Source organism: Salmo trutta, chromosome 18, assembly GCF_901001165.1.
Source record: "Salmo trutta chromosome 18, fSalTru1.1, whole genome shotgun sequence".
Taxonomy (NCBI): Eukaryota; Metazoa; Chordata; class Actinopteri; order Salmoniformes; family Salmonidae; genus Salmo; species Salmo trutta.
The window spans coordinates 30,655,102-30,678,301 of record NC_042974.1 but is presented as its reverse complement, the minus strand read 5'-3'; the positions used below and the strand labels follow the sequence as shown (position 1 = coordinate 30,678,301).

General features: G+C 43.0%; 1 protein-coding gene across 1 annotated transcript; it reads left to right on the top strand.

Annotated features, from left to right (window-relative positions):
* Positions 1-1,431: 1,431 nt before the first annotated feature.
* Positions 1,432-21,845, top strand: LOC115153184 (G protein-regulated inducer of neurite outgrowth 2). The gene is made up of 3 exons (XM_029698325.1): positions 1,432-1,638; positions 16,095-16,716; positions 18,847-21,845. The coding sequence occupies exon 3, from the start codon at positions 18,856-18,858 to the stop codon at positions 20,407-20,409; it is 1,554 nt and encodes a 517-aa protein (XP_029554185.1). The 5' UTR covers positions 1,432-1,638; positions 16,095-16,716; positions 18,847-18,855; the 3' UTR covers positions 20,410-21,845.
* The last annotated feature ends 1,355 nt before the right edge of the window (positions 21,846-23,200 follow it).

Genomic DNA, 23,200 nt, shown 5'->3' with positions numbered 1-23,200 from the left:
CAGGATTATTTTGCTGCGACAATACTTGTCAAATTACGATCCTACACCTGTACATGGCAGACAAAGATGATAACCCAGCATTTTTATATACCACAGGAGGTGAGGGATCACATACAAGCATCTTTTGTTTGACCTTCTGTAGATTTCCGCTTGCTAAGCCCCCTATGAGAGCCACCATCAGGCCTCTCAGCATTCCTGTGGGATGCAGGTCTTGCAGATCTTGATGCATAGATAGGAACCCCTTACTTCCATTCTCCTCTGACATGACTGGGAGGGCAATAACTAGTTTCCAAGGTGACACAGGTCTCAAGTAACAGGGTTTGTCCTTGGTCTCTGTTAAGTGGGTCTCACGTTTACACAATACACCCCACATTGCTTTTGTACAGAGAAGAGGATTTGAGGATGTTGTTGGGTAAGGGATAAGACAGGAAATCATGCTGCGAATGACACCCCCCTGTTGACTCAAAGAGTTGTTTTATCTGTAGGTTTGATCAGTATGTGAACAGCCTTGAGGGCCACAAACGTATTTTCTTTCCAAGTACTTCAGTCTTCAAGGTGCATTTCCCATTAACCTTATCTGTCAAGTTGCCCAAATCAATCCAGTCAGAGTACCTTAGAATAGAAAATGTCCATGTCAACATTTTCCAAATGTTAACTGATGCTGCTGAGAGACAGTGCAATGACCTGAAGAGAGCTTTCTGTGCACATCACTGGGCATCACTCAACCTCATAAATAAAAAAAATACTGTCATTAAAATCAAATGTTATTTGTCACATGCGCCAAATACAACAGGTTTAGACATTACCTTGAAATGCTTACTTACAAGCCCTTAATCCATTCACAACAAAATGTGAAATAAGTCAAGGGGTATGAATACTTTCTAAAGGCACTGTAGCTCCATCGCCATAATCTCAATTTCGATTGGTGGTGGTTGACCCTCGCCCTTTGACCTCTGTGGATTACAGGCTGTGGCATCTGATAGCTAACGATCCTAAAACTTTGAAAACTTCTCCTGTCAATGTGAAGGGTATGGATAAAGTGTGACTAAGCAACCCAATAACAACACATCCAGTATATATGGTTGATGAGGAGTCACACTTTGTAGATTCTGCAAACTGTGTCTTACATTATAATATTTTGTTCCAGTTTTTGATATGAGTTCCTTTATTTCAGCTCATAATGTTCTCCTAGGTTTCAAAAGGAAACAGTGCTTTGCATAAATCATAGAAAGCCATCAGATGATAATTATGCATACTAGGCAGATTCTTCTATCAGGGACTGTGAACTGTGAAGCCAGAATAGGAGAAACAAATTGGCTTGGGATGTATTCTAGGTCAAGGTGTGAGCCTGAGTGTGAAACTGAATATGTAAAGTAGGTGTGTCTCAGATTTGCGTGAGTAGGCGTGTTTGCAGGGCTAGAAAAAAGGAACTGAGCTCTAAAAAGCCCCTGCGAATGAATAATAGTGCACTTTGGAACTGCCGATACGCGTTACACCGAATCCACAGTTTTCACAGGAACAGGTGTGAGCTCCACAGCCAGAGAGGGGTGTTGTGGCTAACGCTGAGGTAGCTAAAGCAACAGAACAAAGAAACTAGAGAGGAGCACTGGAACAACACAGACCTGACCCTTTATAAAGGTAATACGAGACATTAAATTGGACAGGACAAGTTATAATGCCTTCCAATCCTTCCAATTACCACATACATGCATGGCTTTGTATTATAACTTAATTCAGTCGGTGACAGGTGGTTATATAATATTGTTACGGGTTTGTATGCAGATAAGAGTTTCAAAGAGTGTCCAATAGGTAAAAAGTTTTGCTGTGTTGTATGTACCATTACCATATGGTCCTGTTCCTTTATGCACACGTACGAATGTCCTATATGTACACAGCACAGGGGCTCAAATGCAGCGTATGTGGCACTTTCATTTTGTTTGCTGTCGTGGACATAAACATGGGCATTAGTGTTTTGTCTTGTGGGTTTCCCGGGAGACAGGAATTAGATCAACCATTTATCTACAATATGACAACATCCAACTCCCATGATGCTCTGTGGCACAACCCCAATACACCACATCTCCTCCCCACCTACTTTAATTGTCCCCACTATGAACAACAGTCCTGAGAAGGTGACTTTAAACCCCTAGGTGACAGCTGCTGGGTCAGGGTGTCACCCAGTAACAGTTCTGGACCACTCACAACTTGTGGTTCTGTCAGTGTTGCTTTTCTCAACAGTAACTGATCTGTGTGGCTTTTCCAGATTACGTCATTTGCAGTCTGGACAGTGTAGGACACAGGACCAGTCTGAGCAATGACTGTAGCAGGAACCCACTTTGGTCCGTTGAGGTAGTTCCTAGCATAGCAGTTTCTCCAGGATTGAAAGCTCTGTCCTTTGCTCTCAGTTCACAACATTTGACTTGACTCTCCTGTTGACGTAGGACTGTCTCCTTTGAGTTTGGATGTTTGAGTAGGTCGAAACTTGTATGTAGCTCTCTCTTCATGAGTAGCGATGCAGGCAAAGCCCTGGTGGTTGCATGAGGCATGTTCCTGTAGGATAGCAGGAAGCTGTTCTAGCGTTGGTGCAGTGTCCCTTGACCCTGAGATGTTTCATGGTCTGTACGAACCTCTCCACCAACCCGTTGGCTGGTGGATGATATGGTGTGGACCTGATGAGTTGTAGGCCATTCACCTGTAGGAACTTAGCCATTTCTTGAAACACTAGCTGTGGTCCGTTGTCGCCAATAAGTTGGAGTGGCGATCTGAACCGACTAAACACTTCTCCAATATTCTCAATAGACTTCTCTGCAGTAGTAGACCTCAGGATGGCAACCTCTGGCCAATTGCTATCAGCCGGTTCAGATCGGTTCAGATGGCCACTCCAACTCATTGGCGACTCATCAGGTCCACAGTTTGGCGAAGCATGGGGTTTTCCTATGGTTATTTTGCATACACCCTTCCCACAACCTTCTGGGAATGGTGCAGGATAATTGCTTGGCTTTGGAACATTCTCAGCACATTTAAGGAGCTTGACAAAAAAACATAATTTTCTTAGTACTTCATTACTTTAACAGAACGTTTCCTAAAACATGGTTACGTTTCATTTCAATTTTGGTAATGTTCTAGGAACGTTCTCAGACTGGTTCAGAGAACATTACAAAACAACGTTCTTCTGTGGGAATTTAAGTACTTCAGCATAACGTTTCCTACAGGTGTCCTCATGGTTCTATTTCAAGTCATGTTCTCAAATTGTTCTGAGAATGTTAAGAAAACTTTCCAGAAAAAACACCAGAAAACTTGAGTAATGTTCAGAGAACATTCAGTTCTCAGCATCAACAAAACTCTCTCTATCCTCTATCTTGTTAAGTGTGTTCAGGTGTGTGGGACACGTCCACTAATTGGCCACACCTGATCTTAATGAGTGCTTGTTTCCTTTGAAATGGGGTATGTTTGAATAGACTAAAGTGAACAGCTTTGTATGCATAAAAAAAGAGTTCCAAAAGGTTATCCCAAAATAAGCTAGCAGTGTATTAAAAGTCTTATTGAAACATTCAGGTACATTATTTAAGAAATATATTTTTTAAATAAATGATTAAATAACCTATCATTTCCGTTCTCAGAGCGTTAATAAAGCTTCCCAGGAAACGTTCAAGGAACCAGAGTAAAACATTCTCAGAACCTCCCTGCAACCTAAAAATAAATGTTTCCAGAACAGGCTAAATGTTCACTTCTGTTCTCAGAACATTTAAAAAAACTTCAGTTTTACCAGTCAGGAAACGTATGGCTTCCTTCCCAGAACTAATGGGAAACCAAAAATGTATGTTCCCACAACTGCCAAGGATCCAAATTGATAAGGGAATTATATGTTTAAAGGTAATGATTAAAGAATCCCACCCTGAAACGTAACTAATTAGTAATTAGTTGTTTATGTAGCATGTATAATGAATAAACTGTAATAATTAAAGTACTAAACGTAAGTCCCATAAGGTTTAGTAGAGACCCGTGAGGAAGAGAAATGTATGTGTGTATGTGTGTGCCTAAGAGAATACCGAGAACAATGAAGAATGTGTTTGGCTCGACCTGGCTAGAACCTAAACTTATGATAGGACAAGGAGTACTTCTCAAGGTTCCTCTAATCTCTGGGGAATGGAACGGACAGTGCTGGGTAGTGATAAACAGTGGTGAGAACTCTGGGGAGGGATACATCCCACCTACTGTTTGTGTGTATGTATGTGCGTAAGGAAGAAGCAAGTTATAAAATGAATGTCTCTGTATTATGGACTTCAGAACGTTCTCGTGAATAAACTGTATGAACCTTTTGCATAAGCTGAGTATTTGCCTAATTATTATTAACCCAGTGTCTTACAAACCTTGGGGATTAGTCAAAGCTTATTGATTGTTAGTTATTATCATTGGGATTGAAAATTCTCGTGACACAAATGTACTAGCTGGGTGGTTTCCTCAGTGAAGGCAGAATGATAACTCTCCTCCCCCACAGCAGACAATTGAACTGTACTGACAGCTCAGTTCTCTTGGATAGGTAAGATTTCAGTTTCGGGGGCATCTCGTTTGCCCTTAATGATAATGTCCATCACTTAAGATAACACATTTCTCCACACTGATGTGTTTTCCACTTGTCTGAAGTAGATGTCAACTTGGTATGACTCTGGTTAAACCACAGTCAGTGGTAACCTGGAAAGTCCATCTGCGTTGCAGTTCAAACTTGCAGTACTTGATGTCGTAGGTGTGTGCTGACAACAACAAAGCCCACCTTTGCATTCTGCTTGCAGAAAGTGACAGAATTTCGGTATCCGGTCCAAAGATGCTCGTCAGCATTGTTCTGTCCATTTCCATGTTTTGTCCTGAGAAAGAAACTGATGCAGCAGTTTCAGCTTCGTTGCTAAGCTCGGAATAAAGCGTCTATTCAGTAACCCCAGGAAAGAACGCAGTTGGCTGACGCTCTGAGGAGCTGGGGCGTCCAAGATAGCGTTGACCTTGGATTGAGCCTTGTGAAGGACCGTTGCATCGATGACGTGACCAAGGTATTCAACCGATGATTGACATTTGTCCTTACAAACTTGCAGTCCATAATCTTTTAATCTCTGTAAGGTCGCATCCAAGTTCTGGAGATGGTCCTCTTCGTCCTTTCCAGTAAAGAGGATGTCATCCAAGTAGCATTGTACTCCTGGAAATCCACTCAAGATCTGGAACATCGCCCTCTGGAACAGCGCTGGCGCACTTGTGAATCGAAACGGTAGTCGACAGTACCTGAAAGGCCTCTTTTGTGTCCTTTGACTTTTCATACACGTGCATCTGCAAGCAGGCTTGGCAGAGGTCGATTTTGCTTTACTATTTATTGCCAGCTAAACCCTCAAAAAGGTTGTCTATGTGTGGTAGCGGATACTGCTCAGCGGACCACACAGGGTTAACTGTGACTTTAAAGTCTCCACATATCCTGATTCCACCATCCTTCTTAAGGACTGGTATGATGGGTGTTGCCCATTCACTCACGCTGACAGTACTTTGTTTTTACTAAAGCGTCCAAGTCAGCCTCAACTTTTGGTCTGAAAGCATAAGGTACGGGCTGTGCTTTCAGAAACATTGGTTTGCTGTCTGACATAATAGCTTCACTGTAATGTCTTTAATGTTACCCAGCTCTCCATGAAAGATTTCTCCATATTTCTTTAACCTCTACAGGATGGGTGTCCCTAAACTGAGACGGTTGTTGCTAATGTGACTCGAATTACGTTGTATACAATAACCAACTTTCCGGGACATAGACATGTCTTATATTGGCTGAAAGCTTAAATTCTTGTTAATCTAACTGCAGTGTCCAATTAGCAGTAGCTATTACATAGAAGTTTTGTATGTTCTCTATAGTTATGTACTTGAAAATGTATCAATTGACCAATTCGGCACATTTGGGCAAACTCCTGGCAGACTTGATACAAAATATTGTGCTGTAACGTAATTCTTCACAGGATCAGTTTGAAACTTTGCACACACACTGCTGACATCTGGTGGCCAAACTCTAAATTACAACTAGACTCCTATCTGAAAGTATGGCCTTTCTCTTGCATTTCAAAATGATAAAAAAAGTAAAACAAATAAACGCATGTTTTTTTGTTGTTGTTGTATTATCTTTTACCATATCTAATGTGTTATATTCTCCTACATTAATTTCATATTTCCACAAACTTCAAAATGTTTTCTTTCAAATGGTATCAAGAATATGCATATCGTTGCTTCAGGTCCTGAGCTACAGGCAGTTAGATTTGGGTATGTCATTTTAGGCAAAACATTTTTTTTAAAAGGTACGAGGTTTTTAAGATAGAGGGTAGGCTTGTGTTTCCATGTGTCATTGTAGACACTGATGGCTAGTCCAGTGTGATCTACTCCAACCACGAACATCCCAGTAGTGATGGATAGTCTTCTTTCACAACATAGAGTGACAGCTTTTCAGTTTGTGCTCCTTAATATAATTTGCAAAAACAAAATATTAAAACTGTTCTGTATATGCGCTCCACTGCTCCATACTTTCATCAAATGGTCCAATGTTTCCAACAATTCCATTCATTTTTTGTTTCTCAATAGGCTCCTGATTGTCCCTTTGTTCCACGTTGGTGTAACGTAATTTCATTGAAATGATGTGAAAACAACATTGATTCAACCAGTGTGTGGGCAATGGGTCACTTCAATATTGTCCTTAACCAAGGCAATATTTCCCTCAGTCACGTGATCTTCACTCACTGACGTTTCATCCTCAATTTCATTCATTTAGCTTTTTTTTTTTTTTATTAGTTGAATAAATGTCCTTTCCTTCACTGTACCCAGCTAGCACAGTGGATTTGGGCCGATTCTGTCTGAGAGTCGGGGCACTCATCTGAGAGTCGGGGCACTCGGCCGACGTCATGTGGCACGAGTCTGGGCCTCCTTTGGCAGTATCACTTATTGCTAGGATGCGGGGATTGCACTTGGACCGAATCCGGTGTGAGTTATCTGGCCCAAATGTATTACTTGGGGCTCGGCCGTTTCCGGTGTGAGTTATCTGGCCCAAATGTATTACTTGGGGCTTGGGCCAATTATTGCTACTCTTTGGCAGATGATTACACGGGCTGCTTTATATATTTAAATCAAATCAAATGTATTTATATAGCCCTTCTTACATCAGCTGATATCTCAAAGTTCTGTACAGAAACCCAGCCTAAAACCCCAAACAGCAAGTAATGCAGGTGTAGAAGCACGGTGGCTAGGAAAGACTCCCTAGAAAGGCCAAAACCTAGGAAGAAACCTAGAGAGGAACCAGGCTATGAGGGGTGGCCAGTCCTCTTCTGGCTGTGCCGGGTGGAGATTATAACAGAACATGGCCAAGATGTTCAAATGTTCATAAATGACCAGCATGGTCAAATAACAATAATCACAGTAGTTGTTGAGGGTGCAACAAGTCAGCACCTCAAGAGTAAATGTCAGTTGGCTTTTCATAGCCGATCATTGAGAGTATCTCTACCGCTCCTGCTGTCTCTAGAGAGTTGAAAACAGCAGGTCTGGGACAGGTAGCACATCCAGTGAACAGGTCAGGGTTCCGTAGCTGCAGGCAGAACAGTTGAAACTGGAGCAGCAGCACGGCCAGGTGGACTGGGGACAGCAAGGAGTCATCATGCCAGGTAGTCCTGAGGCATGGTCCTAGGGCTCAGGTCCTCCGAGAGAAAGAAAGAAAGAAAGAAAGAGAGAATTAGAGAGAGCATACTTAAATTCACACAGGACACCGGATAAGACAGGAGAAATACTCCAGATATAACAGACTGACCCTAGCCCCCCGACACATAAACTACTGCAGCATAAATACTGGAGGCTGAGACAGGAGGGGTCAGGAGACACTGTGGCCCCATCCGATGATACCCCCGGACAGGGCCAAACAGGCAGGATATAACCCCACCCACTTTGCCAAAGCACAGCCCCCACACCACTGGAGGGATATCTCCAACCACCAACATACCATCCCGGGACAAGGCAGAGTATAGCCCACAAAGATCTCCGCCACGGCACAACCCAAGGGGGGGCGCCAACCCAGACAAGAAGACCACGTCAGTGACTCAACCCACTCAAGTGACACACCCCTCCTAGGGACGGCATGGAAGAACACCAAGTAAGCCAGCGACTTAGCCCCTGTAATAGGGATAGAGGCAGAGAATCCCAGTGGAGAGAGGGGAACCGGACAGGCAGAGACAGCAAGGGCGGTTTGTTGCTCCAGAGCCTTTCCGTTCACCTTCACACTCCTGGGCCAGACTACACTCAATCATAGGACCTGCTGAAGAAATTAGTCTTCAGTAAAGACTTAAAGGTTGAGACCGAGTCTGTGTCTCTCACATGGGTAGGCAGACCATTCCATAAAAATGGAGCTCTATAGGAGAAAGAACTGCCTCCAGCTGTTTGCTTAGAAATTCTAGGGAGAATTAGGAGGCCTGCGTCTTGTGACTGTAGCGTACATGTAGGTATGTACGGCAGGACCAAATCAGAAAGATAGGTTGGAGCAAGCCCATGTAATGCTTTGTAGGTTAGCAGTAAAACCTTGAAATCAGCCCTTGCCTTAACAGGAAGCCAGTGTAGGGAGGCTAGCACTGGAGTAATATGATCACATTTTTTGGTTAGCACTAACTGAAGTTTATTTAGTGCTTTATCCGGGTAGCTGGAAAGTAGAGCATTGCAGTAGTCCAACCTAGAAGTAACAAAAGCATGGATTAATTTTTCTGCATAATTTTTGGACAAAGTTTCTGATTTTTGCAATGTTACGTAGAGGGAAAAAAGCTGTCCTTGAAACAGTCTTGATATGTTCTTCAAAAGAGAGATCAGGGTCCAGAGTAACGCCGAGGTCCTTCACAGTTTTATTTGAGACGACTGTACAACCATCCAGATTAATTGTCAGATTCAACAGAAGATCTCTTTGTTTCTTGGGACCTAGAACAAGCATCTCTGTTTTGTCCGAGTTTAAAAGTAGAACATTTGCAGCCATCCACTTCCTTATGTCTGAAACACAGGCTTCTAGCGAGTGCAATTTTGGGGCTTCGCCATGTTTCATTGAAATGTACAGCCGTGTGTCATCCGCATAGCAGTGAAATTTACCATTATGTTTTTGAATGACATCCCCAAGAGGTAAAATATATAGTGAAAACAATAGTGGTCCTAAAACGGTACCTTGAGGAACACCAAAATTTACAGTTGATTTGTCAGAGGACAAACCATTCACAGAGACAAACTGATATATTTCCGACAGATAAGATCTAAACCAGGCCAGAACTTGTCCGTGTAGACCAATTTGAGTTTCCAATCTCTCCAAAAGAATGTGGTGATCGATGGTATCAAAAGCAGCACTAAGATCTAGGAGCACGAGGACCGATGCAGAGCCTCGGTTTGATGCCATTAAAAGGTCATTTACCACCTTCACAAGTGCAGTCTCAGTGCTATGATGGGGTCTAAACCAGACTGAAGCGTTTCGTATACATTGTTTGTCTTTAGGAAGGCAGTGAGTTGCTGCACAACAGTTTTTCTAACATTTTTGAGAGGAATGGAAGATTCGATATAGGCCGATAGTTTTTTATATTTTCTGGGTCAAGATTTGGCTTTTTCAAGAGAGGCTTTATTACTGCCACTTTTAGTGAGTTTGGTACACATCCAATGGATAGAGAGCCGTTTATTATGTTCATCATAGGAGGGCCAAGCACAGGAAGCAGCTCTTTCAGTAGTTTAGTTGGAACAGGGTCCAGTATGCAGCTTTAAGGTTTAGAGGCTATGATTATTTTCATCATTGTGTCAAGAGATATAGTACTAAAACACTTTAGTGTCTCCCTTGATCCTAGGTCCTGGCAGAGTTGTGCAGACTCAGGACAACGGAGCTTTGGAGGAATACGCAGATTTAAAGAGGACTCTGTAATTTGCTTTCTAATGATCATGATCTTTTCCTCAAAGAAGTTCATGAATTTATTACTGCTGAAGTGAAAGCCATCCTCTCTTGGGGAATGCTGCTTTTTAGTTAGCTTTGCGACAGTATCAAAAAGAAATTTCGGATTGTTCTTATTTTCCTCAATTAAGTTGGAAAAATAGGATGATTGAGCAGCAGTGAGGGCTCTTCGATACTGCACGGTACTGTCTTTCCAAGCAAGTCGGAAGACTTCCAGTTTGGTGTGACGCCATTCCCTTTCCAATTTTCTGGAAGCTTGCTTCAGAGCTCATGTATTTTCTGTATACCAGGGAGCTAGTTTCTTATGACAAATGTTTTTAGTTTTTAGGGGTGCAACTGCATCTAGGGTATTGCACAAGGTTAAATTGAGTTCCTCAGGTGGTTAACTGATTTTTGTCCTCTGATGTCCTTGGGTAGGCAGAGTGAGTCTGGAAGGGCATCAAGGAATCTTTGGGTTGTCTGAGAATTTATAGCACGACTTTTGATGCTCCTTGGTTGGGATCTGAGCAGATTATTTGTTGCGATTGCAAACGTAATAAAATGTTGGTACGATAGTTCAGGATTATGGGGAAAAACATTAAGATCCACAACATTTATTCCACGGGACAAAACTAGGTCCAGAGTATGACTGTGGCAGTGAGTAGATCCAGAGACATGTTGGACAAAACCCACTGAGTCGATGATGGCTCCGAAAGCCTTTTGGAGTGGGTCTGTGGACTTTTCCATGTGGACACAACACCTCCGCCTTTGCGGGTGCACGGGGGATATGGTCACTAGTGTAACCAGGAGGTGAGGCATCATTTAACACAGTAAATTCATCAGGCTTAAGCCATGTTTCAGTCAGGCCAATCACATCAAGATTATGATCAGTGATTAGTTCATTGACTAAAACTGCCTTTGAAGTGAGGGATCTAACATTAAGTGGCCCTATTTTGAGATGTGAGGTATCACGATCTCTTTCAATAATGGCAGGAATGGAGGAGGTCTTTATTCTAGTGAGATTTCTAAAGCGAACACCGCCATGTTTAGTTTTGCCCAACCTAGGTCGAGGCACAGACACAATCTCAATGGGGATAGCTGAGCTGACTACACTGACTGTGCTAGTGGCAGACTCCACTAAGCTGGCAGGCTGGCTAACAGCCTGCTGCCTGGCCTGCACCCTATTTCATTGTGGAGCTAGGGGAGTTAGAGCCCTGTCTATGTTCGTAGAAAAGATGAGAGCACCCCTCCAGCTAGGATGGAGTCCATCCCTCCTCAACAGGCCAGGCTTGGTCCTGTTTGTGGGTGAGTCCCAGAAAGAGGGCCAATTATCTACAAATTATATCTTTTGGGAGGGGCAGAAAACAGTTTTCAACCAGCGATTGAGTTGTGAGACTCAATCATTTCATTATTTATTTTTCCATGTTTTCTCATTGTTTCTGTGATCAACCTTTTTTTTTTACATTTAAATTAAATTATTTAAGAGTCCTGTTTAAGTAGTATTTTAGTATTTTGATACTTTGTGCAAGGCAATTGATAAGCACTAAGTGGCGCAGCGGTCTAAGGCAGTGCAAACTGCGTTGCTACAGATGCTGGTTTGATACCCGTGTAAGCCGCAACCGGGAGACCCATGAGGCGACGCATAGGTTTGGCAGGCCGGGATGTCCTTGTCCCATCGCGCTGTAGCAACCCCTGTGGCGGGCCAGGTGCATGCCTGCTGACATGGTCACCAGGTGTACCGAGTGCCGAGTCCAACACCAATTCCGATTCAATCAGTTCAGGCCCCTAGGAAGAGGGTCGCTTCTGGGCCGACTTGTCATTACTAGCTGGGTATATTCCTCCCTTTTAATGACGTTGTTTTCCTGATTTTCATCCATCTCAAATCCTTTTCTTCCATGCATGACAATGCTAACACTCTCTTAGCTAGCTAGACTCTGCATTTGCCTCTGCTAGTAATACACTGTGCTAACATTAACTTAGACTGTACCACGGGATATAACATTTTTAAACTTGTAAAAACCGACTTCTTCCAGATAAAATAGTTCCTGTAGGTTCAGACTTACTTGTCGCCAATCTTTTGTTATGTCTTGTGGGTTTCATAACCACGTCTTTATAACGATTAAATGATGAGACAGGAATTAGTTCAACCATTTATCTAGAACGTGATCATCTACCAACATCCAACTCCCATGATGCTCTGATGGGACAACCCCAATACACCACATCTCCTCCCCACCTACTTAAATTGTCCACATTATGAACAACAATTATGTACAAGTCCAAGCATCTTGGTGCCCGCCTATCTCTCGTAGGGTAACGGCGGCCAACCTGCAACAATGTCTCTAGACTGTGGCGTTGACTCCGGTGTAAGCATGTGAGTAGCCTATGTCACAGTCTCATCATACACTTGTGTGGGTGCGGCTGAGTCAGTGTCCTGAGAAGGTGACTGTGAGCCCTTAGGTGACAACTGCTGGGTCATAGAGTGCAGGTCAGGTCTGCAGATGAATCTGTCCCCCAAAGGGAAAACAGTTTGACTGAATATACAAAATGTAACATGAAACTTGACCCAGGAGAATTACTTATTGTGATGGATAATGTCAGAGATTCAAGGCACAGATATGTGATGGTGCTAGTATCACACTAGTAGTTTTCTCTTTTCAAGAGAAAAGGTTTAGCCTATAGTTGATGCTTGAATTGTGCTATGAAGTTTCTAGTCTTACTATGTTAACTGTCCGGTAGTTTCTCAAACCATAGATGTTTTACTGCTACTGCACCTCCTATGTGTTTGCTTCAGCCCAATGGAACTCTGAGGAGATGGTGTATCTTTATCTATGACGGTCTTTGTTGGAGCATACTCAAATACAGCATTGACAGGATATCAATGCCTGCTCCAATGTTTATTTATACATTGCCATCCCAGCTAGCACATTTGGTTCCTTGGAAGTTGAGGGAATGTTTGTTTTTGGTTTCACATTCGTTGTTGGAATGAAGCCATGCGTTTTCTGACCGGTAAAACTGAACATTTTTTAAACATTCTCAGAACAGAAATTAACATTTAGCCTGTTCTGGGAACATTTATTTTTAGGTTGCAGAGAGGTTCTAAGAATGTTTTATTCTGGTTCCTTTAAAGTTTTCCTGGTAGGTTTTATTAATGCTCTGAGAATGTAAATTATAGGTTATTTTGAGGTTTTTGAATAATTTCTTTAAACATTTCACTGAATGTTAAAATAAGACTTTTAATAACACTGCTAGCTTATTTTGGATTAATTTTTTTGAACTCCAAGCACAGATAGGACACATGGAAATGAATTTCCAAAGGCATTAATCATGCAAACACATGTATTTTTTATTGTGAGATGGCATCAATGAAATTCAAACCTATAATAATCTATTCTCCATCCATGGAATTAGTCCACTGCGCCACCAGAATGGAGCTAGCATGCAATATTTTTTTACACATACAAAGCAGTTCATTTTAATCTATTCAAATAGACCCCATTTCAAAGGGAAAAGGCACTCATTAAGATCAATTGTGACCAATTAATGGGCACGGCAAAAACACTTCAACAAGATAGAGAGTTTTGCTGATGCTGAGAATGGAATTCATGTTTTTAAATAACATTCTTTAAACGTACTCTGAACGTTACTTAAGTTTTCTTGTGGTTTTTATGGAAAGTTTTCTTAATGTTCTGAGAAAGGAATGTATGTTTTTAAATAACATTCTTAGAACTTTCTCTGAATGTTACAAAAGTTTTCTTCTGTTTTTTATGGAATATTTTCTTAAAGGGATAGTTCACCCAAATTACAAAATGACATATTGGTTTCCTTACCCTGTAAGCAGTCTATGTACAAGGTATGACAGCAATCGATGCTTTGGTTTAGTTTCCATGGCACTGTTTCCACATGCTAATGTTTTAGCATTTGTGGCCAAATCCCATTCAAGTAATGGAACTGATATTAGCATTTTTCATGCAATTCTCAAAACATCTATAGGTGACTTTGTTGAACTTCACAATCAATTTTTGATACTTTTGGATGATTTGGACATGAAGCACGAAAAATGCTTATATCGGTCCCATGACTTGAAAAGGATTTATGCCACGCATGTTAAAACATAAACATGTAGAAACAGTGCCAGGGAAACTAAACCAAAGCATGGATTGCTGTCATACCTTGTCCATAGACTGCTTACAGGGTAAGGAAAGCAATGTGTCTTTTTGTAATACCTAGAAAATAATGTTTTTGTTGTCAAGTTCCTTAAATGCGCTGAGACTGTATCAAAGCCAAGCAACTATCCTTCACCATTCCCAGAAAGTTGTGGGAAGGTTGTATGCAAAATAACACATGGTTCTGAGAACGTTATGTGCTAACTGGAACTGCTGATAAAAGGTGTTTTTGTAATGCTTATTCAAATGATCATGGATAGTTTGCACAAAGAATTGGAGAGTTGTTTGTGTGTGCAGGGAGTAGTAGGGGATCTATTCAGTGAGCCGGGTGTGTCAGCCATTTTATATCTGAATTATATCTGAATGCATGCAGCTAAGGCTTTCCTGTCTCTAACAATTCTGGGAAAGATATCACAGCCATGCTAGGGCATTGCTGTTGCTGAGATACTATCAGGGTTGTATGATAGTGGATCTCATTTAATTTCAGTCTGCAACAATATGGTTTGCCAGCTGGAGAAACTCACTGATGAATGAAATTTGTCTCAATCTGTCTCCTTACCCCTGATACTATTTAGGTCCTAAAACTGTTACTGTAATTGGTACAGGAGCCCACCCTGACATTGTTCTTAGCTGTGAAGGCTGTTGGCCAGCAGGATCTTCCACAATCCTCCATCCCTCGCTGACTCTCTCTTTGAAATCTAACCTTAATCCCCTGGTACTGCCCTCCTCCAGATGTTCAGTCTGCCGTAATGAGACTTTGCTCCTAATTCTAACTCTACCTCCCTTCCCTCCCCACAGAACTTCTACTACAACAATCCCAGCCCCTGTACTTGAAATACCGACACACAAGTGTAGCCCATTCAATCACACACAACCCCTCCCCTCACCTCAGTTAACAATGCAAAAAAACTATATTTTCATCTCAGCAGCATGCACTAAGCACCGCTAATTACCAAGGTTACTTGTGTTCCTTCTGCCAGATACATATCATTCTTCCATTTGAGCTTCTACAGATGTACAATTACAATAACCCAAACAAGGAAATGTGATATGTCTGACAGGCTTTGTTATGACTGCCTTTTGTTTGATCACACATTTTCTGTCTTACACTCAAACCCCGTCTGTATTTATTTTCCACCTGTTACTGCGGTGAGGAGTGGTCCTTTACTGTAGGTCCCCATCCCCCGATCTTTACCCTCCTCTTGTACAGCCAACAGACTTTCACTCACACATCTGTAAATTGGCCAGGTTTGTCTGACTAGCATGTTAGCAAAGCAGGATACAGTAAATTGACCCTAGATAATAATCTAAGGTCAGTTTTTCATTGTTCCCCCTAATGGTTAAGGTTTGATTTGGGAAGGGTAAGCTGATCCTAGATCTGTGCTTAAGGGCAACTTCTACCCATAGCCATATGAACTACAAGAAATACTGTTTTATACTCCCATTACTTCCCATCTTAATGTGACTTCTCAAGCAAATGACATTCCTGCTTTTTAATTAATTGTCATGCAAAACACAGACATACCATGGCATGTGACATCCATGCACAAAAAAATGTACATCAAATCACATTGTTCTCTTGTTACTTGACAACCATGAGCACTGTCGTTTCCCGGCTGACATGTTTTTGCTGTCTGTCGCCTCACAGCAACATAGAAAATGAACATTCATCAGAGTCCCATTGAGTATTGTAGTTTCCATAGCAACAGGGACAGAGTGATGGAGAGTGGGCGAGAGTGATGGGGAGTGTGTAAGGGAGTAGGTGAGGTTGGAGTCAAAACAATGTGTGTGTGCGTGGGTGTGTGCATATGTGTGTGTGTGTGTGTGAGAGAGACAGAGAGAGGAGGATGAGTGGGAGAGAGAGAGAGAGAGAAGATGATGCGAGAGAGACAGAGACTGACTGTCTGTGTGAGGGGAGGCTGTTTTTTCGCCGTGAAACCTTCTATTCGATAACACCCATTCATGCATTTTTCTGTCTCTTTTTTTTCCCCCAGGTGGATGGAATGACAATGACGCTGTCTGCCTGACTATCTGTGCATCTCCTCATTATCATTCCCCCTCCCCCTCTCTCCATCCAATCCCCTAGCCCTATCTACCACCCCCCTGTAAACCACACACAAAGCCAAACAACCACCACCACCCATCTCTAACAACGTCACACATACACACACACACACACACACACACACACACACACACACACACACACACACACACACATATAGACACACACACATTCGCACACACACTACCCCTGTCTCCTGGAAAGGGATTTAAAGATTCGCAGCCTCTCATTTGTAATCAGATGAAAGAGAGGATTATCTCAAGGTTTCCTCCATCTTGTTCACAGCCAGGAGGGAGGGAGAAGGAAGAGGAGGAGACTAGAGGGAAGGGAGGGCGCTGTGGATGGTGCGTGGCGAGAGAGGGGGGGGTCACCTGTGGATGTGAGGGAAGGAGAAGCGCGTTCCTTTTCCTTTCCAACATCCTGGACTAACAGGGGTTCTCCTGGGATCCTGGGGGATAACTGGACTCTGACACAGAGTGATTGAGAAAGAGAGGGAGAGGAGGAAGAGAGAAAAGGAACATAAGGCACGGATCTCATATTCTTCCTGAAAGGTAAGCAGGGGATACAACAGAGACTTTTCAGGATGAAATGGTTAAATCTGTGTGTGTGTGTGTGTGTGTGTGTGTGTGTGTGTGTGTGTGTGTGTGTGTGTGTGTGTGTGTGTGTGTGTGTGTGTGTGTGTGTGTGTGTGTGTGTGTGTGTAGGGTGGGGGGATTGATGTAGGCCCTTGAGTGAGTCAATACAGTCAGTCACAATCTGTCCCTAACTCATACAAAGTTCAGATAGTTGAGGCATTATTATTATTTGGATGTGTGTATAGCATAGCAGAAAGAATATCCATTTGTTGCGTTGTGTGGGGAGGTATATTCTGAAATATTATTGTAAAAAGAAAAAAGGCCACTAATTCATTCATTTGACTTCTCACATCTCTATTTTCAGACTACCACAGATCAGTTGTTTTTTTCTAGTGTCAGTGGGCAAAGTGTTAGCACGCCATTATTTTTTACTGACAGGCCGCATGTTCCTACACTTTATGGCATATCATCTTCCCGCTCTGTCTATTGTCAGAAGTGACCTTTGATTCAAACCAGCTTAGATGTAGCCAATTTATAGGAGGAAGACAACTCCGTGCCATCCTATCAACAGCAGCTTGTTAGCTGTGAGGAACATGCGGCTAGTCAGTCAGTATTAAAGAAAGGCATGCTAACACTGCCCACTGACACCAGGCCATCCAGTGACTTCATTGCACACCATTAAATGACTTGAGCATTGGCTGTTATCTGTCAACATTGTAAACATTGAATTAAATGGGTTTGTCTTGTCTGTAGACAATATGATTTACATATGTTGTAATTCACTGTGAAAACATTCAGCTTGTGAGCTGTCAAAACAGATTCCTTCAATAAATACACTAAGTAATGCAGAGAGACCAACATGGTCTTTATCATGCATGTTATCCCAAAAAGACTGTAACAGATATTCATTATTCATTATAATATTCATATTCAGCCTGTAGAGCCCCTCACAGAGACCCTACATGGTCTTTATCATGCATGTTATCTCAAAAAGACTGTAACAGATATTCATTATTCATTATAATATTCATATTCAGCCTGTAGAGTCCCTCACAGAGACCAACATGGTCTTTATCATGCATGTTATCCCAAAAAGACTGTAACAGATATTCATTATTCATTATAATATTCATATTCAGCCTGTAGAGGCCCTCACAGAGACCCTACATGTAAATAACGAGGAGGTATACCATGGGACTGGGGTGGGATGGAGAGCCACCATGGGGCATTTGGCTCCAAGGGTAGAGCAGACTCATTGGTGATGCTTTTTAAACTGCCCCTAGAGGCCTCATATGTAAAGTAGAATAACAATACACCAATGGACAATTAAATGCACATTTTTCAAAAGTCCATAGAAGGGTACATGATGATTTATGTATAGTGTGTATATAATATAAGGGTATTTGACTTAAAGGTTAAAGGTTATGTGATTGAGGTTCAGCACTCTAGCCGACATCGTATCATCACGCGACGTAACAAGTTAACACATCCACTACCAAAGCTTTAGAGAACCTACATTGAAGACACCCCCTAATGCTCTCAAAGAAGACATAGACAATCCTGTGTTTCTCTTGTAATCTTATGGATCAGTGAGGGGCTGATCCAGACCTAATCTGAACGGCCTAATCTCTGCCACTGTGAGTGAGGGATACCTGACCAGTTTGCTCATGGCATGCCCCCTTTCTGTAGTGGACAAAACCAATGACCCTCTGGTTTAGGCTGGCACCACAATCTGTGTACAAGAGATAATTAAGGCCTTAATGTTTAAGCTGCAGAGACCAAATGGTTGTGTCTGTGTCTCTCTTGCAAATCAACAAAACAACTACACTAACACTGTGAAAACACTTGGGACTAGACTCAACTTCAATTATAAAAAATAAATAACAAACACTGTGAAATTCTAGCTGTCAAGTCTGGCGTTACACTAGACCACTCCCAGCAGGATGATGACTCATCTCATAACGAAGCAATTAGCATGGTACCAGATGACTGGTTTCATCAGGGCGTCCTCATGCATAAACTGTGTTAGTTCTCCTTATCATACAATAAGAGCTTATGTCCCTGAGCCATATTGTTGATGCTCTGTCTGTTTCCATTGTGTTCCAGGGCTTTCCCATGGCAGAGAGTGAGCGTCCTGTGTCTGAGTTATACCCACCAGAGGGCAGTGTTTCCCTTGACTCTGCCCTCTTTACCGACCCCTTTCTACACCTCTCCCAGAGCTCCACAGACGGGCTGACAGGTCCCCTGAGGCAGGAGGAACTCAGGAAGAGCTCCAGTGAGCATACAGCTCTATGCTCTCACAGAGGCAGAAAACATTACAGCCAGGGGCCTACTCAGGCTGTCCAGCACACCATCCAACAACACACACCTGACCATGTGGACCCCAGGACTGCTGTTCGCCCTCACAGTATGGCTGAGTCATCATACACAGCCCATCACCACGAAGAGGGCATCACCAGCCATGGTCACCAAGCTAGCGGGGACGTGTTATCGGCCTTCGGAGAGAGCCAGGAGCCCTACCCCTCGTCATCATCACAGAAAGAACTGAGAGGACTGGATCTGTCCAGGCTGCCTGTCCAGAGGAGTCACTCGGATACCCTCCACATGCTCAGGGAGGTCCCTGCCCCCCCACCACGCAGTGAGACCAGCTGCCCCTTGTATCCTCAGGCCTTCTCCAGGTTTGCCTGCAAGCAGCCCATGCAGGTCCAGAACTGCAACACTGTCAACAGCACCTGCAGAGGGGGAAATGGTGGAGGAGGCAGCCCCACACAGCAGCCTCAGGCCGGGAGTGTCAGGGTTGGTACCCCTGGCCCCTCTAACACAGCCAATGAGGTCGGCGATGAGACCCAACAACAACATTCATGTGAGGAGGCCATCTGCTACTGTGCTTTTGTCCACCACCACGGGACGTTGGAGGACACGTTTGCTGCGTACTGCCACCCCCAGCCCATCCTCACCCCTGCCCAGCTGCTGCCACGCTTTCCAGGTACCGAAGCTGAGTTCAGGGACCAGAGGGTGCTGCCACCTCACCCGGCGCCTACCCTCATCTCCCTCCCTTGCCTCATGTCCTCCGTCAGTGAGACTGGACTGGATGCCAAGCGCCTGCTGCAATGCAGCAACCTCAATTGCAACCTCAACTGCTCCTGGGCCAACACTCTGCCCCCTAGTGGAGCCCTGCAGCAGCAGGAGTATAGCTGTCCTAGCAGCAACAATAGAGCCAGCAGGGACACAGGGACTATGACATCCCACAGGGAGCTCAGGGACGTGGGGGTGCAGACTGGACAGGTCCATGAGGCACGCCTGGCCCATGTGTTCCCCCAGGTCTGCCTGGTGGAGAAGAACAGGAACGAGAATGGGAACGAGAGCGGGAATGAGACGGATACATCCCAGAAGTCCCCAGTGAAGGAGGTGAAGTGGGACGCGGAAGGGATGACGTGGGAGGTGTACGGGGCGTCTGTGGACCCTGAGGAGCTGGGTCTGGCCATCCAAAAGCACCTGGAGCTGCAGATCAAGGAGACGGCTGGTCGCGCTGCTAACCTTTCCTGCCAGGATACGGCCACTTCCAGGAAGAGCAGTAGTGGCGCCGGCGGCAGGAAGAAGAGAGGCGGGGTGATGGGCTCAATCAGGACTCCAGCCTGCTGCGCAAGCTCCAGCACGGCTGTGGACTGACGGGGGGAGACCTGAACACTGTGCTTAGTGGTCAAGATGGCTGCAGCTTTATTATGTATCAAACGTGACCCCAAAACACCAGACAGTGTGACCAGCCTCACATAGTGAATAAGATCATTTGTGTGTCAGTCAGAATATTGGCATGTGTACAAGAACCTACCATCATATTGATAAAAGAGGTGAATGGACAGCGAGGGAAAGGTTGTATTATGATGGAATTCATTTGTAATTGTACCTTCATCATCAGCATAGATGCCCAGTGATAGAACAGAGCGCTGCCACAACAGTCAAACAAAGGGATATAATTATTTCTTTATCATTTAGAGTTGATTTATTTACTAGGAGGGAATAACTAGGGGTTTCTGTAAACAGACAAGCTAAAAGTTATTAACAACACAGAGTGGGGAAAAAAACATCAATACACCATAGACTTCTAATCACTATGGCTAGAAATATATGTCTATCTTCCTCTCATTTCTAATGCTAGGATTTAATCAAATTCTGTGTGAATGTTGGAAGCATACAGTAGTTTTCGTTTTTTTGCATTTCTTTTCACATTATTTCTACTGCCCCATATTCACATTGAAAATCTAGAAAAGTTATCACAATCCTGATTTAGCAGTACTTCATTCGACTGGCATAAAATACGTCTTTAACCAACCTCAAATTCTGTGATCTCAGATGATTCACACTGTGATGCAGCGGAGAATACCGTGACATAGAGAAAGGGTTAACAGACTCAGATGATTCACACTGTGATGCAGCGGAGAATACCGTGACATAGAGAAAGGGTTAACAGACTCAGATGATTCACACTGTGATGCAGCGGAGAATACCGTGACATAGAGAAAGGGTTAACAGAATGGAAAACGTTGATCAAGAAGGCTGAAATCTCATCAGATATCATTCAATATATTAATGCACATAACAATAGGCCAAATAGCCTATTTGTGAATAATATTTTCTTTCAATTTTTCAACTTTGTCATATGAACATTTATTGCATTTGACCCTGTACTTTAATATGTCTCAAAAACATTTGGGGTAAAGGATCTAATGTGTTTTATGTTCTGCATGATGATTGTCTCAAAACCACAGCCAATGTTTTAGTCATGTACTGTATCTAGCCAGAGGGTTAAACGTTAACTATCACCACTGTAACAGTATCTTATCAATTTACTGTATCACAAAAATGTACTGCATTGGTAGGCCTATTGTAAAATGGATGAGTTACAACTAGCCGGTCAGTTTGATCAACCTTTCAAGTATGTCATTTCCATATTGCGCTTGAAAGAGATTTTGCTCAATCAATTATAACCAGATTTAAAGTAGCTTTTACTGTTGCTACAATGCAAGAATAACTGTTTTATCATTAAATCAGTAATATAATGTTTAAGAAAGTTATTATTGTGTATTAAATAATTACCAAGCTTGGCATTAAAGGGCTCATTTGTTCTTTACAGTATAATTTGAATACAATTCCTTTATCATATTTTTCCATTTCAGGTCACAGTACAGGCTGTTCATCATTGTTGGGTTTGTAGTGGAGGGCGTGAGACCAGATGATACGTTAATAGCAGTCCTTATCAGTAGAATATTACTGCTGTTATCAGGTCTTTAGTAACCTGTATAAATGGTTATGTCTAATGTTTATCAGTGGAGGTTGCTGAAGGGAGGACGGCTCAAAATATTGTCTGGAATGGAGTAAATGGAATGGTATCAAACACGTGTTTGATACCATTCCATTCACTCCATTCCAGCCATTATTATGAGCCGTCCTCCCAACAGCAGCCTCCACTGATGTTAATTAGGACATAAACAGTTTATTAGGTACACCCATCTAGTACCAGGTTGAACCCCCCCTTTGTCTCCAGAGCAGCCTGAATTCTTCGGGGCAATCTACAAGGTAAACTTTCCACAGGGATGTTGGTCCATGCTGATGTGATGGCATCACGCAGTTGCTGCAGATTGGACGGCGGTACATGCATACTGTGAACAGCCCGTTCCATCTCATCCCAAAGATGCTCTATAGGGTTGAGGTCTGGGAACTGCGCAGGCCCAGTGAACTGAACTCACTGTCATGTTCCAGGCAATGTTTATCAACTCTTCAATTGTCCATTGTTGGTGATCGCGTGCCCACTGGAGCTTCTCGATGACTTGTGCGTTCCGAGATGCAGTTCTGCACACCACTGTTGTACTGCGCCGTTATTTGTCTGTTTGTGGCACGCTTGTTAGCATGCACCATTCTTGCCATTCTCCTTCGACCTCTCTCATCAATGAGCTGTTTTCGACCACAGGACTGCCGCTGACTGGATGTTCTTTGTTCGTCGCTCCATTCTCTGAAAACTCTAGACACTGTCGTGTTTAAAATACCACGATCAAAGTCGCTTAGGTCACTCGTTTTGCCCATTCTACCATTAAATCGAACAGTAACTGAATGCCTCGATACCTGTCTGCCAGATTTATATAACAAGCCATAGCCACGTGACTCCCTGTCTGTAGGAGTGATCCGTTTTCGTGAATGGGGTGGTGTACCTAATAAAGTGTATGTCTCAGATAATGCATTCTAGGTTACTGTTGATGCCAGCAATAAAGTCTCTTAGATGAAGTCTGAAGTGGTGTTAGCATCTAAGAAACTTTTTCCCCCCTTTGTTTTACTGTCACCAGAGGTTAAACTAACCTCTGGTGACACTAATGTCAGGTATTTAGAATGTCACACTGTAATTCAGTCACTACAAAGAATTAAAATATGTTTTGTCTCATTGTCTACCTTGCTGTAAAGTTATCAAAAA

What these genes read in the sequence shown, in the direction of transcription:
- LOC115153184 (XM_029698325.1), top strand. Translation starts at nt 18,856, where the DNA reads ATGGCAGAGAGTGAGCGTCCTGTGTCTGAGTTATACCCACCAGAGGGC.